Raw genomic sequence first — 15,925 nt, forward strand, 5'->3', positions numbered from 1 at the left:
TGCCAAAGGTAGAACCTTTGATGGATCTAAAGGAATTTCAGAATGACGAAGCCAGCCTCTGGGAGGCTTATGATATCAATGTCTTGTGTGTGTTTGTGTTGTCTTGCAAAAGTTAGGCAATAAAGAAAAAAAAAAGCTGGCGTGGCCGAGTGGTTAGCGTTCTCGTCTCGCACCCCGGAGGCCCACGTTCGATTCCTCAGGTCGGCGATTTTTCCTACTTGTTTGTATTTTCAATGCTTCTGGGATTTTTCAATCACGGCCAACGCCGGACAACTGCCGCCGACGACGACACAGACTTTTCTGCGACACAGGGCCCTTGACGCTACGGCGTTAATAGTTAGTAGAGAAGCCTGGGAAACCCTTCAGCAGAGCAAGGATCCAACTCTCCAGAAGAAAGCCATCCACCTGGCATAAGAGGCCGCAAGGAAACAAGACCGCTTTGCCTGCCTCTAATCGCGGAGCTCCCGTCTTCCGCCCCCGGCACGCAGGTCTAGAGAGCGGGGAGTAGGGGGCTTCCATTCTGGTGGAAAGAAAAGTTGTTCACACACACACACACTCATTGTTGCTTTCGCCTTCGCTCGCTTACCAGCTGTCTCATGCCTGATGACTAGTTCGAATTAGTGCCGCAATTACATGATGACATCATGATCGGATGTGACACCATCATGGTGTGACCTCCGGCCATGTAAATAGCCGGAAGTGATGATGACGTCACATACGGTAATGACATCACAACTAGTGAAGACGTCCCCAGGCGATTCACGCATATACGAAGCTGACCCCGCCAGGCGTTCTATCCAGGCGTTCGTGCGGCGCCTTTCATTTGGCGCTTCCTCGAAAGCCGCATCACGGAGCATATAGAAATAGACGCAGTAGAGCAGACTTCAGCGGCGTTTCAAGTTGTTTGACAGCAAAGAAAATGTGCACTATCCGCGGACACCTTAACTGAGCTGTAAAGAAAATGAAGAAAGTGGCAGTGAAAACCGAAAGAGGAGCCGTAGTGGGAGGCTTCAGACCACTTCGTCACAGACGCTTTCGCCTCATTGCAGAAGGGTGGCTGATCCTGGCCCTGATGGGGCTATAGGCTGGCCCGGGGCTGTCTCCGCCATTTGAAGGGCCCGAACAGATAGGCTATTTTTTGCTTCCACAGTCCCAAGAATCGACGTGGGCACCTTGTTCTCACGCCATGGACCCTTCCACCTATCTCCCCTCACCCCATTCCTTCCTAGAATGAATGAATGAATGAATGAATGAATGAAAACTTTATTTCCACCGAAAAGGAGCCCTTCATCTCCCGCCCCCGGCACGCAGGCCGGGGAGCGGGTCAGGAGGGCCCGCTCTGTGATTCTGTGATCTCATTGTATGTGATAGCGCAATCTTTAATTCCCTTGCATTCGGGCTGTTCTACCGCTGCCCGGTGGTAGAGATCTCGGGCCAGCAGGTGCACAGCTTCGTTGCCAGGGACAGATTCGTGTGCGGGTATCCATATGATGGATATGGTTCTAGTAATGGGATTCCTTCCTAGCCCTGTGGAGGGAGTGCCTCTGCGCCGCGCTCCCAACTATAGTTTTGAACTCCAGCCTTCTTGAGCCATATCTCTCTCTTCGCGTTCCCTTGGCGCCTTGCATCCTGCTGCTTGGAGAATGGTTCTAGGACCGGTAGGTCACCGCCGCTTGGTGCGGGGGTTAGCCTGCCACCTAATTTTATCTGTTGTAGACCGTCATTGCACCCGCCACTGCTTCGATGGTGCCTCTTCCTTTTCTTTCTTCTCTATTTTCTCTCCTGTCCGTACGAGGCAGAGGAGGTGGCTCAGCTACAGAGCCAGTAGCAGGTCCGTGCATTTCTTTCCTTCTTCCTACAGCCACAACAACATATATTATGCTGAGTTATGAAAAAGGAAAGAAAAATAAAGAGCCTCTGCCCGTGAGCCACAACAACAGACTCATCGCGCTTTAGTAGTCCAAAGTGCCCAGGGGTGAAGGGTGGAAGTTTCTGACCCTACGGAGCTGGGGCGGTAGGTCCACGCCGCTTGCGGCAGGGATGGCCAGCCCCCGAATTTCCTCTGTTAGACCGTCATTGCACCAGCCACTGCTTCGGTGGTGGATGACGGTTGTTGTTGCGGCGCGCGTCTTTCTATCCCTCTTCTTTTTCCTTTCTATCTATTTTCTCTCTTGTCCGCAAGAGGCAGCGAAGGTGGTTCATCTACAGCGCCATTAGCAGCCCGTGCATATTTTTTTCCTTCTTCCTATACAGCCACAACAACAACAAAGTGCCCCTAGAATTTATTCTGTTGCCGTTCTTCCAAGCTTCTAATGAATCAAAATAGGAAGGTTCACGGCGCCACGCGTAAGACGTTTGACCAAAATACAAACATCTGATAAAGGATTTCACGAAGAGATCTTAAGCTTCAACAGCAAAAATTTGGTTATAGTGATTTAGAAATATTTCTTTTTTTCCTCACGCTAGGGGGAAACCATGCCACCAGTAGAACAGGAAGAACAGAATCAGCGAATGAATAAGTAAGCATGCGCTATCGAAATACTAGCATAGAGTGAAAAGCTACATTTCAGGCAGAATTATGGAAACAAAAAAAAACGACACCTCGCTGTATCTCGAACGTGCTAGAGTAATCCTACACGCAATGCCTTCGGAAGGCTGCAGTCTCAAAGAAACCTTTCGCGACTGCCAGCCATACATATCTGTTCATTGCGATAGAAAACAAACCATGGCTAAGGCGGCGAGGAGGGTTAGCATCTTCTCCGCGGCCATATATAATGGGGCCAACCTTGTTCGTTCAATCATTCAGAAATTTTTATCAGGGTTATGCAGATGAAAAGTACAACGTTTTGTAAAGAAAATTCTATTTGCCGTCACTTTCTCTTCAAATCTGAAAAGCTGATAACACATAATGCTGCCTAAGAATGAAAATAAAACACTACAACGTTTGTTAAATATCTATAGAAAACATAAAAACAGCCCAAGGAAGCGGGATCAAATCCCGGCCTCGGCGGTTGCGTTTCGATGGAGGCGAAACGGAGTGGCGTCCGTGTGCTGTGCGATGTCAGTGCACGTTAAAGAACCCCAGGTGGCGAAATTTCCGGAGTCCTCCACTACGGCGTCTCTCATAGCCTGAGTCGCTTCGGGGCGTTAAACTCCTCAAACCAACCAAACCAACCAACCATAAAAACAGCGAAGCACACTGAGGCAATAAAGTTACAAAGAGCGCATAATGCAAGACGTGAGAGGCAGTGGCAAGAAATAGGATTCAGTGACATACAACGTGACACTCAAACGTTCTATGTCCAATTTGCAGCTGGAACAGAATACGGCAGCTGGGACAACCTGGAAGATTTATTGCCAGGCTGTAAGAATGCATTTAAGGGCTACTATTATAGTTGCTCTTCTCTTTCACGGTTCCATTCTACAAGGCAGATGGAGAGACTGAGGTCGAACGGTTACTATCGTGTGTTTTTTCACTAAGTATTACATCCAAATGTTGATAGTATGACTTGTACTGCTAATTGACTGAAATACAACACTGTAATTAGCTAATTAGTGTGCTTGTGCGAAATAGGTAACTGGTTATACGCAATTAGAGAAAGTTTACGCTTTCACTCATTGCCTATAACCAGTTACCTAATTACAGAATTGGGACTTTTGTTTCCGGTAATTACGATGGGCAGTGTCTTGCGAAATTAACAATGTGAATGGTGCAATGGGCGAACATAAAGCCGTCGCTACCCCTGACGTCGGGAGTTCGCATTGCAGCGGCCACCTGTAAGGGTGCCTTCAGCTGCGCTGTCGCCCAACACGAAGCGCGCCAATGCCTCGTAGCGCCAGAGAGAGAAAGAAATAACATTTATTGCACAGGATCCGAGGCGACGCTCTGTCCCAACCATGTCCTCCCCCTCTGCCGTCGACCTGGATCCCTTGGATCTTAGCAGCGGCCAGGGCAAGACGGATGACTTCTCGTTGCCCTTTTTCGTCCTGCTTGAGAAGTAGTGCCTCCCAGGACTCATCTGTTCGGTCAGGTTCTCCAAATCTAGGACACATCCATATCATATGGATCATGTCCGCTATGCCATCGCAACGTTTGCACCTGGGGCTAAAAATTTCCGGGTGCCACTTGCTGTAAAGCTGGGGGTTCTAGAATACTCCAGTCTGTAGCTTACGCCACATAACCTGCTCGCTTTTGGTGAGTTGCTTACACGCTTTTGGTAGTACCACGGCCGCTCGATTTCCATCGAGCGGCCGTCTTAGTACTGATCTGCCTAATTTGTAATGATTTAGGATATCTTGGTAGGTGTTAAGGTCATCGTCGAACTGCAGGGGCTCCTCATTGCGCAAGGGGTACGGGGTTGCGCATAAGTCGTCACTGGGATCCCGGAATGTAGCTAATCCTCGGGCCAGTGCGTGCGCTTTCTCGTTCTCCCTCAACCGCTGATGCGCCGGTGTCCAAATGAGCGCGACCTGCTCTGCCGGTGGTGAACCACTGGCCAACACTCTTGCTGCTCTGGCCGAAATGCGGCCCGCGTCAAAGTTTCTAATCGCTGATTTCGAGTCTGTAACTATAATTTTGACCTGTTGTTGTGTTAGAGCTAGTGCGATGGCCACCTCTTCCGCCTCCGTTGTGGTCGAATTTCGGGTGCTGCAGCAAACTACCGAGCCCCCGTCTTCTCTAGTTGCTACTGAAACACGTCTCCTACCGTTCGCGCATTGTGCGGCATCTGTATATAAGACGTCCTGTCTTTCCTCAAAACGGGCTTGCAGCGCTGTTGCTCTATCACTCCTCCGGCTCTCATGGTAAACGGGGTGCATGTTTTTGGGGAGCGGAGGTATTTTTAATTTGTCCCTAACCTGTCTAGGTACTTTTTCTGTACGTCGGGAGCATGCTTGCGGCTCATACCCCAGTTTTTCCAAAATGCGCCGACCAGTACGACTGCGCAAGTCTCTGGTATTGTGAAGTCCTTGCAGCTTCAATGAGCTCTTCGAGGGTATTGGAGACCCCTAGTCTCATAATCTTGTTTGTCGATGTATTGGGTGGTAAACCTAGTGCCCTTTTTATCCCTTTACGAATGAGAACGTCAAGTGTCTCCTTTTCTGCCTTGTGAAGCCGTAAATACGGCGCCACGTAGACTATCCTACTGATTATAAAAAACTGGACTAGCCTAAGGAGGTTAGCTTCTTTCATGCCGGCATGTTTGTTTGCGATCCGCTTCAGGAGTCTACAGGTTTGACTGGTGCTAGCGTCTATACTCTGTATCGTTTCCGAGTTCCTGCCGTTGGCCTGAATTCGTAATCCCAGAACTGTAATGGTTGCTACCGTTGGTATAACCTTACCGTTGACCCTGAGTGTCATTTCCGGGTTATCCTGCTTTATACGCCGACGATGGGGCGATCGCATTGACGTGAGAACGAGCGCTTCCCATTTCTCGGCCGAACATCTGAGCCCGATCGGTTCTAAGTATCTTTCTATAACTTCGATTGCCCGCTGGAGTGTCTGTTCAATTTCACCGTCACTGCCCCTGCACATCCACAGAGTCAGGTCATCTGCATATAATGTATGGTGTAGCCCTTGGATTTCCTCTAGTTTTGCGGGGAGACCAATCATGGCGATATTAAACAGCGTCGGGGACAACACCGATCCCTGTTGTGTGGCTTTGCTTCCCAGTCGAATACCTTCTACTGTGTGTCCCCCCATACTGATAGTTGCCGTTCTGTCGCTGAGGAAGTCGCGTATGTAGTTGTACGTGCGAACTCCAACATCTAATGCACGGAGATTCTGCAGAATAGCCGAGTGCTTCACGTTGTCAAAAGCTTTTGACACGTCTCGACCAACGATCACCCTGGTGTCTACTGTTGAATTGTGTATGATCTGTTCTTTTAGCTGACACATGACATCGCATGCGGCCAAATGCGGTCTAAATCCTATCATGGTGTTCGGATAGATATCGTTGTCCTCCAAAAACCGTTTCAGACGGGCCTGAACAACATGCTCCATTAGTTTCCCCACGCATGACGTGAGCGAGATCGGACGCAAGTGTTCGAAACCCAGCCGCTTCCCCGGCTTCGGGAGGAATACGAGGTTTGCGGCCTTCCATGTCGCCGGCAGCCGACCGGCCTCCCAACACTCCTGCATGAATGCTGCGAGGTGTCGGATCGACGCGTCGTCCAAGTTTCTTAGCATTCGATTGTTGACTCTGTCCGGACCTGCAGCAGTCTTTGTTCTCAGTCTATTTATTTCTGCCCGGACTTCGGCAACCGTTATCGGGCTATCTAGCTCCGGGTTTTCCTGGCCCTTGTAATCAGGCATTTGTTGGCCTATGCCCTCTGCACAGTTCAAATACCGGTCTCGGACTTGGGCTATGAGAGTAGCCGCGGTCCCATCAAAGAGTGCCAGCGACTTTCTGGAAAGACCGGTCGAGTACGCCAAGGAATGCAGCCTCGTCCGTCTGCACAGAGCCCCTAGCCTCGGGGAAGTAGGGCACACAGTGCGCGAGGAAAAGCACTTTATTGATTCAATGTGCCCCCTGAACTTTTGATCACGTCTTTGCTCCACACGCCGACATAACCAACGGGAATGTTACTTCTCTTTCCCATGCCGCTGCACGCTGTCCTGAGCGACCGTGCAGTAGCACACACGTTGATTACAGTTGTGGATGAACTTATTGAAAATGACTTGGCGGCCAGCTGGCAAGAAATCGGCCTCGACGAACTGACCCAGAGCGTACAAAAAGACGCATCCAGAAACGGCAATTAAAATTAGAAACGTTTCAGGGGTTCAAATGATTTGAAAATTGATAAATAAACATTTGTTCTCGTTCTAAATGCAAGGGCTGGAGGCCTTATGCTTATGATTAAAATTGTTTTAAAAGGCAAAGAAGTAAAAAGATATCTTTTTATGATTTAGTGGAGTGAGTTTGGGTATATTCTGCGCTGATATTTTTTAAATTGAAAATTGATTTCTCCTCTGCAGCTCGACTGGAGCGGCTGCGATCTGTATGCGTTGTATGGCGGTGGTTTTGTTGTCATCACCTGCAAATACCAGAAGAGAAAGCAGAGCAATGGGTGAGTAACTGTGACGTCTTTGTGCGATAGCAGTGGAGCGCTCACTCTCTGCTGTTTGCATGTTATACGAATTATAATTTGACGGAACTTTAAGATGAATAAACTGGAAATTCAATATGCCGCCTGCGGGTCTCAAATGGTAGGTATATCGTAGCCTGTGATCGTATCCGTGCCCTCGACTGGATTTTGTTAAATAAGCATTATATTAGAACTAGCCCTAAAGGCTTTTGTCGGTTTTCTTAAGGGGTGTTACGTGCTGCTTATAATTTTAGCCCAACCCGAAACAAAAAACGTTTTTGACATATTTTTCTGAGACAAAAATGTCTTCCGTTGCTTCTGTTATTCTACTGTTATATCCGCGACACTTGTCGAGACAAGTGTTGAATACCACGATTTATTTGTGGCAACCGAAATTCCTTCTCTTTTCATAAAGAAAACTGTCAATACAAGAAACTGAAAAGGGCCTCAGCCTCGTTGACAATGCTCAACACCAAACACTGATCAGAGCTTTGAGCTGGCCAGTCAATAACTAAACGTATTTTGCGTTGATAAAGCTTTGGTAATACACATGGTGTTCCTGTTTCGTACACCGCGCCGACAGTGTTCCGCGGAGCAAGTCAGCGCCATCTAACGTTAGGCTCTGAGTTCGAGTTATGTGTCCCATGCGCATGCGCGGCCAAAATAAAGCAGTGCCTGCTCGTGGGTTCCCGGCCTCATTTCCATCCAGTGCTTGCGCTTCATGCCGCCAGGTACGCGCTTAATGATATGTAACAGCGGTCTGTAAACCAACGTGTTTCGCGCGAATCACGAAGCGGCTAGGCAAGTGGAATGTGATATCGGGTTATCGCTAGGTTCAAAAGCAATTGCAAATGATAGCGGATAATCGCGCGCTTCAAACACCATGTCAAATAGTGCGAGAATTGGGCCTAGTTGGCTGTTAGGTGCTTGTTTTCTTCCTGTCCGTATACGGTTACGACCACGCACGTTTCATTCGTCTCGTTTGATGGCGTGTTTTTGGGCCGAGTTATAAGCTATAAGGGACACAGCATTTTGCATCGCTATAGATATAGGAACTTGATTTCCTCCACGATGAGGTACAGGGACGATGAGTGGTGCGTATGCAGGAACGCGCATTATTCCGCTATCAGTCGCGCTTGCTTGCCTGGCCGTCTCGTTGCACTCGAGAAACACGGCGTCATCGCGACGCTCTGGGGACCGTCACAATCTCACAAATTATGGTGCCTCGATGCGGAGAGCGGGCGCGCATCGAGGCACCCTATCACAAATGCAGTCAATACGACCCTAGCGGCAAGAAAAGTGTTCGCAAGGCAGGGGTTGGATGTTGAAGTGATGAGCAGGCATCCTTCCGATTTGCCGCGCATGCGCACGGGACGCATAGCTCAAACCCAGAGCCTAACGTTAGATGTCGCTGACTTGCTCCACAGAGCCCTGTCGGCGCGCTCTAGACAAGGCTGCTCACGACTGTACATGCACACACGATTGAGAAAAGAATTCCTTTATCACCCGAGATTTCGTTATATATTTCGTATACCCTTTCCTTACAAATTAGATCTGCTAAAGACCTTTTCATCATGGATTTGAGAATCCATAGGTGGGCAATACGGTAGTCAGGACTTCGTTAAATTCTCAACGTAGAATGGAGAAGATAGCAAAACTTATGCTCCTCCAGACACACTTGATATTACCAGGACCAGGTAAAAGGTTTACCGTTATGTCAGCTCGAGAAACTACAGCAACGCTGCCACATTTACCACTGTTCCTATTGCCCCTGAAGGTGATATAACCGGGAGAAGCGAATTCTGCATCTATAATGTCCTCATCCATTCTCACTTCGCTGAAGCAGACCACATGAGAGGCATAAACAAATATGAGAAGAAAAAGGTCGTTATACTCATTAAATATGGATCTGGAATTCACGTTTAAGAGGGTAAGGGGTTAAATAGAATTGAGAATCAATCAGCGCAAAGTAACCGATGTAGACTGCTGGCAATCACAGGGCGGTACAGCAGTGAACAAAGTTGCCGGGGCTGCACGAGCATGTCTGGTGGTTTTATACGCTCTCCTAACTATAAATATCGGCTTGAAAATCCCGTTTTTTGTTTACATTGTTAAGGAAAGGTTGATCGTAAGGTACACTATCGGATTAATCATTTTCATGGCAAAGAGACGTGCATATAAACATTTCTGCATTATACACCTTTTCATCGCGCGAGAAAATGTCGAAGAGCCTCCTCATTGGACTGCAGAAAAACCGGTTCTGCTGTGGCATCCACTGTAGTAGCATTAAGCTCAAAATGCAGTCTAGCGTGTAATATGGCGCCACCCAGCGACAATTTTTTGAAAAGGGAATGCTAAGGGAAAAGGGCTGCCTAACATAATTTCTGAATAATCAGTTTGCGGCATTTTTAATTTAGATAGTTTTTTCGCACTCCCACCTCCCTCCTTCCCTTACGGCGTGGTTTAGGTGTCCACAGAAACAAGGGTAACATATACTGCGCTTTCACTTCCTCTAAACCCATTATTATTATTATTATAATTATTGATGTTACCAGGCCGCGATTACCCATTGTGATGCCTGCCTAGTCCATGACCAACAAATAATTTATTATAGACATGTGGTCTTTAATTACTCACCTATTAGTCTGGGAATTTCCCGTAAATGTGAGCCACTATATTCTTCATGCTCATCTCTTTGTATATATAAGACAAAATTATTGCGCCGCTGTCAGTTTTTCAAGTCGTGGATTATATTCATTAGATCGAACCCAACACCTGCAATGGAATACAGATAAGAGCACTGGTGTTTTCAAGATGAACGTAATGTTCTTGTAGATTTTTTGGCCACGATATTAGAGGTCAGTGTAGGCGAGTTGCTTGTAATGCACCAGTGGGGAACGCAATACTTGCAATGATTACCAATTTAGGAGGAACAAACTCTGCCTCTTTGAAACGTTGCTGGCGAACCTTACGTGCTACAATGAACGGGCTATAGATCAAACACATTTTTCTAACAACCCGATGAGTCTACCATTCCTAGTATAAACGTTGCACTGCATAATGGTAAATAAACTGAGACCTACATATAAAGTATCACCCGAACCGGTCATATTAGAAGGAGAGTTTCGCGAACAAATTTTTAATTTAAGTTCAAGCCCCTGCTACTTTTTCTTCTCACAAGTAAACTTTTTTTTTTACTCTATTTGCCATTTTGTAGCAAATAATAGCGTTTCCAATATTTCTTTTTTTCCAAAACGCAGGCTTTCTTTCAAGTTGGGTAACGTGGGAGGGAGCTCAGAAATTGTGGAGTTCCCAAATTTGACTTCAACATCAGAGATATATGTGATTCAGGTGGCCATCGGAGAGGAGGCGTACGTCGTCAGCTCTAAGGAAGAAAGTAGAGTGTTCTACAATAGCTCATTCTCAAACAGCCTGAAGCGGACTTACTTCGACTTCGACTACAACATAGTTGTTCGTGACGTCCGAATGGTGCGTACAATGCCTATTGAATTATTTTTATCACAATCAGCCTCGGACTTCTTTGATCATCAAGACAGTTCTACTGCACTCCGTGATAGCTACAATGTTAGCCCAGAACAGACCTAATTTTGGCATTAAAGTGCGGTTTCTGACCACACCGCATGTGCCTCGAGGAAGGTCGTGCTGATTATATAATCCGAGGAGAGCGGAATCCAACTCATTCAGTTGCACTCTAGTGCTCTGGAGACTAGATAATCCGTCGGTTATCACCGTGAGAGTATCAAGATTAAGTTTCGACTACAAGCTCGCACATTTTTCCAAAAAGGGCGGGGTTTTCCGTAGATGTGTTTAGTATTCCCGCATAGATGGCCACCGTAGGCGGGCAATGGATTATGTAAAATATTCGGTCTAGCTGTGGGATAATCTCAGGGTTCATGTGTCTGCCGTTAAGTTACAAGAACAATATGTCAGAAATGATATCACGTTATTAAATCAGAAAGGTTTGAGAAAGGTCTCTTGTTAGGTGACTCAAAAGCGGAAGCAATTGCGAAATTTCTGGAATACCAATCAGACTATAGCACTACCATTTCGTCCACTTTTATTTGAATGCGTTTCATGCACCAAGGCGCACGTTTACTGTTTGTAGACTATGTCTTTGTCTCCAACGGCGAATGAATGACACGTGGTTAACGTTGAATGTTCATCTGCTGCGCTAGCCTATTTTTTGCAACTTTTGGCATGAGCTATCAGAACAAAAATAGCATGTTAGGTTTGGTTTATGAGGTTTAATGACCCAAAACGTTTAAGGATATGAGGTACGCCAATGTTGAGGGCTTCTGAAATTCTGACCACCTGGGACAATTTACGCACGCTGCCAGCGTTCAGCGCAAGGGCGCCTTGCTTTTCGCTTGACCGAAAAGCGGACGCTGCCGCCAGGTTTCTATTCCGCATCGTTTGGCACAATAGTCGAGCGTCCTAATAACAACATCATCATGGCGTATATGATAATATGATGAAGGTTATAATGTTATGCCCGTTCACAGCTTGCTTGCAGGATGGTTAAAACACAAGTGGAAAAGCTTAGAGGCAGCCAGAGTTGAAGACAGGCACAGTTGCTCACTAGTGCAAAATTTTTCTATTTTGACAGGAAAGCTTAAGCCATTAATAAACACGCTTACCAGAAGCACTGATATTAAATTATTCAATGGGATGTAACACGTTATGACACTAACTAGGAAATGAAATGTCTTCAGAAGATTTGAGGTCTGACTTGTATACCAGGGAATAATTTGGCCTCCAACAGCTCTCCATTGTCCTGGTACCCTGAAGAAGAAATCCCTATGCTGCTTCAGTTTTTTACATACTATACGCGCCTGTTTCGAAGCTAAAACATAAGCATAAGCCACATAAATATATAACTTTATAGCTAACTCCGCAAAAAAATTGACGATTGTTTACTACCTTTTTACGAAGAGACTGTTTGGACAGCTGGCCGTTTTGTTTATGACAGCTAGTAAGGTTTGAACGAGGCAGGTAAGGACAGCGCATAAATGATTATAACACACTGCCGCATGATTTCTTTTCTAGAACTTTATACGCCTGCATAATAAAAAAAAGGAAGTGTTTTCTAGAGAAATTTTAAGCTTCTCAGATCGAATATACACGCCATGTGTGTTATACATTTAAAATATTTATTCTCCTGATTGCATGTACCTTTCTTTGTTGCAGCTTTTTCGCATCTTGTATGTATTTTGGCTGCACTCAGTTCCGATCTTCTGCTCTACTCTCTACTTTGATTGCTAACCGCTCTCAGAAGCCTTTCTGTTTATTCCACGTGGCAAAAAGCAACTTCAGTGAAGCTGCGCTCACAATCTCTGAAAGATGGCAAACATACTCTTTAAAACGGTACAAATGTTCAGTGCACCGGAAAAAATAATCTCAACGAGCTAGTGAGGCGCTCTCTTGGTATCATTTGAACTCTTTACCTTCCTCCAGAGCCTGTGAGCCCTACTTTCTCAATGACATGTCTGGTGTCGGGGAAACCGGTTCCTAACGTAGCCATGAGCTTTGAGCTTTCATCACGCGTACTCGACAGTGCTTTATATGATAGTGCATACTGAATACAATCTTTACAGGTTTTTTTGAATTGCTGCATACATTCTTCTGGCGGACGACAACTAATGGCTGTGCTGTGTTTGACAGCATTTTCAAAGAGCACCTTGTAATGACCTATTGTCCTGCTTTTGCGAAAAAGCTGATGGAAGCTTTGTGCGCAAATTTATTTTTTTTTTCTCGGTAAAACGTGGTTTTGCTGACTCTGCAGGAGGTCGCAACTTTGTGAGCTTTAAGTGAATAGTCGGAAATGACAGAAAGCTCAAAAGCAAGCGTGGTGAATATATCGACGAACATGTTCACCGGTAGTCTTAACTTTTAGGTTTAAAGAGAGTGCATTCAATAGGCCGTTTGCGACCAAACATAAACTGTATTAAACATTCAGAAGCGGTTTGAATGAACGTTACCGTTTCGCCAAACATTCATAGCAATTTGCGTAACTTATGACCTGCACGATGGCCAGCAAGAATTATGTGATTTAATAAAGGACGAAGGCTGTATTAAGCGCAGTTTTCTTCACACTTTGGACGACAATTAATTTTTGAGAAAGGCAAATCGCTAAAGTGAAATATATATTTAGCGTTTTTAGAAGTAGCTAACATTTAGCCCATACAATTTTTGAAGAAACAGGAAAGTACAGAAAATAATTCAGTGGCTGATTCTCTCAAGCAGTAAAATGTGAGGCAGTAAATATTATAGGTCCCTTGTAAAAATTAAAACCGCTCACAACAGCTACATAATCTTTTCAAAGAAACTCAGGCTCCGAGCAAACGTTGTAGGTAGTGTGTGAGCATCTTCCAGTTGCACGTGGCACCTGTATAAAATGTAACTACATTTTGCAACAAATTGCCGCGTTCAGACACCATTAGACGGAAAGGACCACGATCATGTATGCCGTAGCGCAAGTCGGGAAAGAGCGCAGAACAAGTTTTGAGTCAGAGCTAAGTTCGCAAGCCAAGCTAACGGTTCGACAAGGGGACCTTTCTTACTTTGGAACAAGTCATATTGCCGCAGTCAACTCGGCTTACGAATTGAGGGTCCCCCTCAAGCTTGGTTCAGTGCTCTTTCATATTGTGTAGCCATCTTCATTCTCCCGTTCTACCCGGTAGCACACGTAACTGACCTGCATGAAAGGAGTAGAATTCCAAAACAATAATACTGGATACCTTAAGTATTAGTAAATGCTCTTAATATTATACAGAATACAATTTCAGTGCTATATTGTACATTTCACCGCAATCGCTGGATTCAAAAACGCATCGGCGAAGCAGGGAATGATGGTTTGGTTTGGTTTGTGGGGTTTAACGTTCCAAAGCGACTTAGGCTATGAGAAATGCTATAGTGGAGCACTCCGGACATTTTGACCACCTGGGGTTCTTTAGCGTGCACTGATATCGCACACACATGGGCATTTTGCCTTTCGCCTCCGTGGGGAAGTGGCCGCCGAGGCCGAGATTCGATCCTGCATCCTTTGGAACAGTAGTCGAGCGCTGTAACCACTGCTCGACCCCGTCGGGGCAAAGCAGGGAATGAAAATCAAGAATATGGGCCTGGTTGTAAGAGGCAAGGCCATATAAGTGCATAGTGATACCTCAAAGCAATATTCTCTGCATAATATGCATACAATACTTGGATGGCCAATCACAGATGGGCTATGGTAGCGCAGTGGGCGGCGCTGGCAAGTATAGTGACGTGAGAGACTGCTCGCGGCATATGAAGTGCCATACATTATTACCACTGGTGTCATGCACATACCTGTGTTCACGAGATGGCAGAGATGTTCAGTTGGAAATTTTCCAGATATGAAGCCCGGCTCGAACACTGTCTGTTACAACGCATTTCTCATCTTGTGTTAAAAACCCGGTGAAGCATAAACATGGGGTGAGGTCGCGAAGAACTGAAAGTTTCTATTATTAAAGCCAAAACAAAGGCGTCCGCTGCGCGAGCACCTAGCTGGTGATGCGGTGGAGAATGATTGTGAAAACAATAGCATCATTTCGCCAGAACTGTTAGCGCTGATATTTGCCAAGTGGAAATGTAAGTGCAGGGGGATTTTTATTTCGAAATTTTTTTGAGAAGTAATATTAATTTGCGCTTCTTTCTGCTTGTTTTACTTGCAGGAGACAAGTGGTGCCCCGTGGATGTAACGTAACACCTTTGCGCTGAAAACAAAATATATTGCGAAATTAAACGTACTGAAATGCAAGTTTTCAGTAATAAAACATTCAATAAAAATGAATCTATTTTTTTTTCTCATGTCTTGTCTATGTACGTTAGTTGAAAACTTTTCAAAATAATTCGAATCCTCGTCGTAGTGAAACCAAATCCAGGGCGAATGGCTCCGGCAGTTCTCTTCAATAAACTCTATTCTGGTCTAGCCGTTATCCTCCCCTGTTTCCTAATTTTGTCTCCTACTGAACATTTCTCTCATTCTTCAATCAGTGCTCCTCTTGAGATGCATTATTTACGTTTAAAGGGACCCTGTGTTAAATATTTGCTATTATATGGTGTAAAGAGATTTCTTATGTTTTGAATGGCCATCTGATGACGATGTGAAAGGCCAAGAAGTGTTCATTGCCATAAAAAATTCGACTAATTTTTTTCACACTAGCCGCCTTACACTAGTGTCGCTCATAAAAAAAAAGTGCAAGGTCGATGGATCAAGTGATGGGGTTGAGGCGCCGAGAGAAGCGTATGGTCCAGGCAGTAAGATGGACACCCCGCAGGAAGCACAACGATTCAGGAAGTGTTGAGGAAATTGGCGTCGTGAACCTTACAAATGACATCTGCACATAAAAAGCGTATATCAACTTAAGATCTGAACTCAGCTTCTCAACGCTTATCCAAACAAATATTTGAAGTCGGGGTGCTCAATATGATTGAGTACAAAATATATATTGAAGGCCTATAGGCACACGTTCTTTCAAAGCTTTCTGCAATAGTTATCTGGGCCTGCAAGGAAATACAGCATTTTTTGACGCAGGCATGATAAAAATACAGCCAAAAATAATATGCATCCAACTTTAAAATCAAATATTTCGGAGCAAAATTTGATTTTGGCGAACCAATAACTTAACGGGGATGCTTAGTCTTCATATAGAAATAGAGTTCCTGAAAATATGATATGGCTCACGCTCCAGAGCTGATCAGTGTTTAAAAATCCTGCAGTGCCTATATATGAATTGCTAAGCATGCAAAACTTGATTATAATAAAGACCACATTAAAGAACATTTTTCTGCAGTACAC

At 45.4% G+C, this 15,925-nt stretch overlaps 1 protein-coding gene across 2 annotated transcripts in view; it reads left to right on the plus strand.

The window, feature by feature from the left end:
- Nucleotides 1-14,918, plus strand: part of LOC146181254 (uncharacterized) — a 69,883-nt gene extending 54,965 nt beyond the window's left edge. For both annotated transcript variants that reach the window (XM_084577872.1, XM_084577871.1), the window contains exons 5-7: nt 6,977-7,068; nt 10,347-10,575; nt 14,799-14,918. In XM_084577872.1, the coding sequence (XP_084433998.1) occupies nt 6,977-7,068; nt 10,347-10,575; nt 14,799-14,825 (348 nt within the window). In that variant the 3' untranslated portion in view covers nt 14,826-14,918. The remainder of the gene's footprint in view (nt 1-6,976; nt 7,069-10,346; nt 10,576-14,798) is intronic.
- Nucleotides 14,919-15,925: the final 1,007 nt, after the last annotated feature.

Source organism: Amblyomma maculatum, chromosome 8 (genome assembly GCF_055883805.1).
Source record: "Amblyomma maculatum isolate TAMU_Amacu chromosome 8, ASM5588380v1, whole genome shotgun sequence".
Classification (NCBI taxonomy): domain Eukaryota; kingdom Metazoa; phylum Arthropoda; class Arachnida; order Ixodida; family Ixodidae; genus Amblyomma; species Amblyomma maculatum.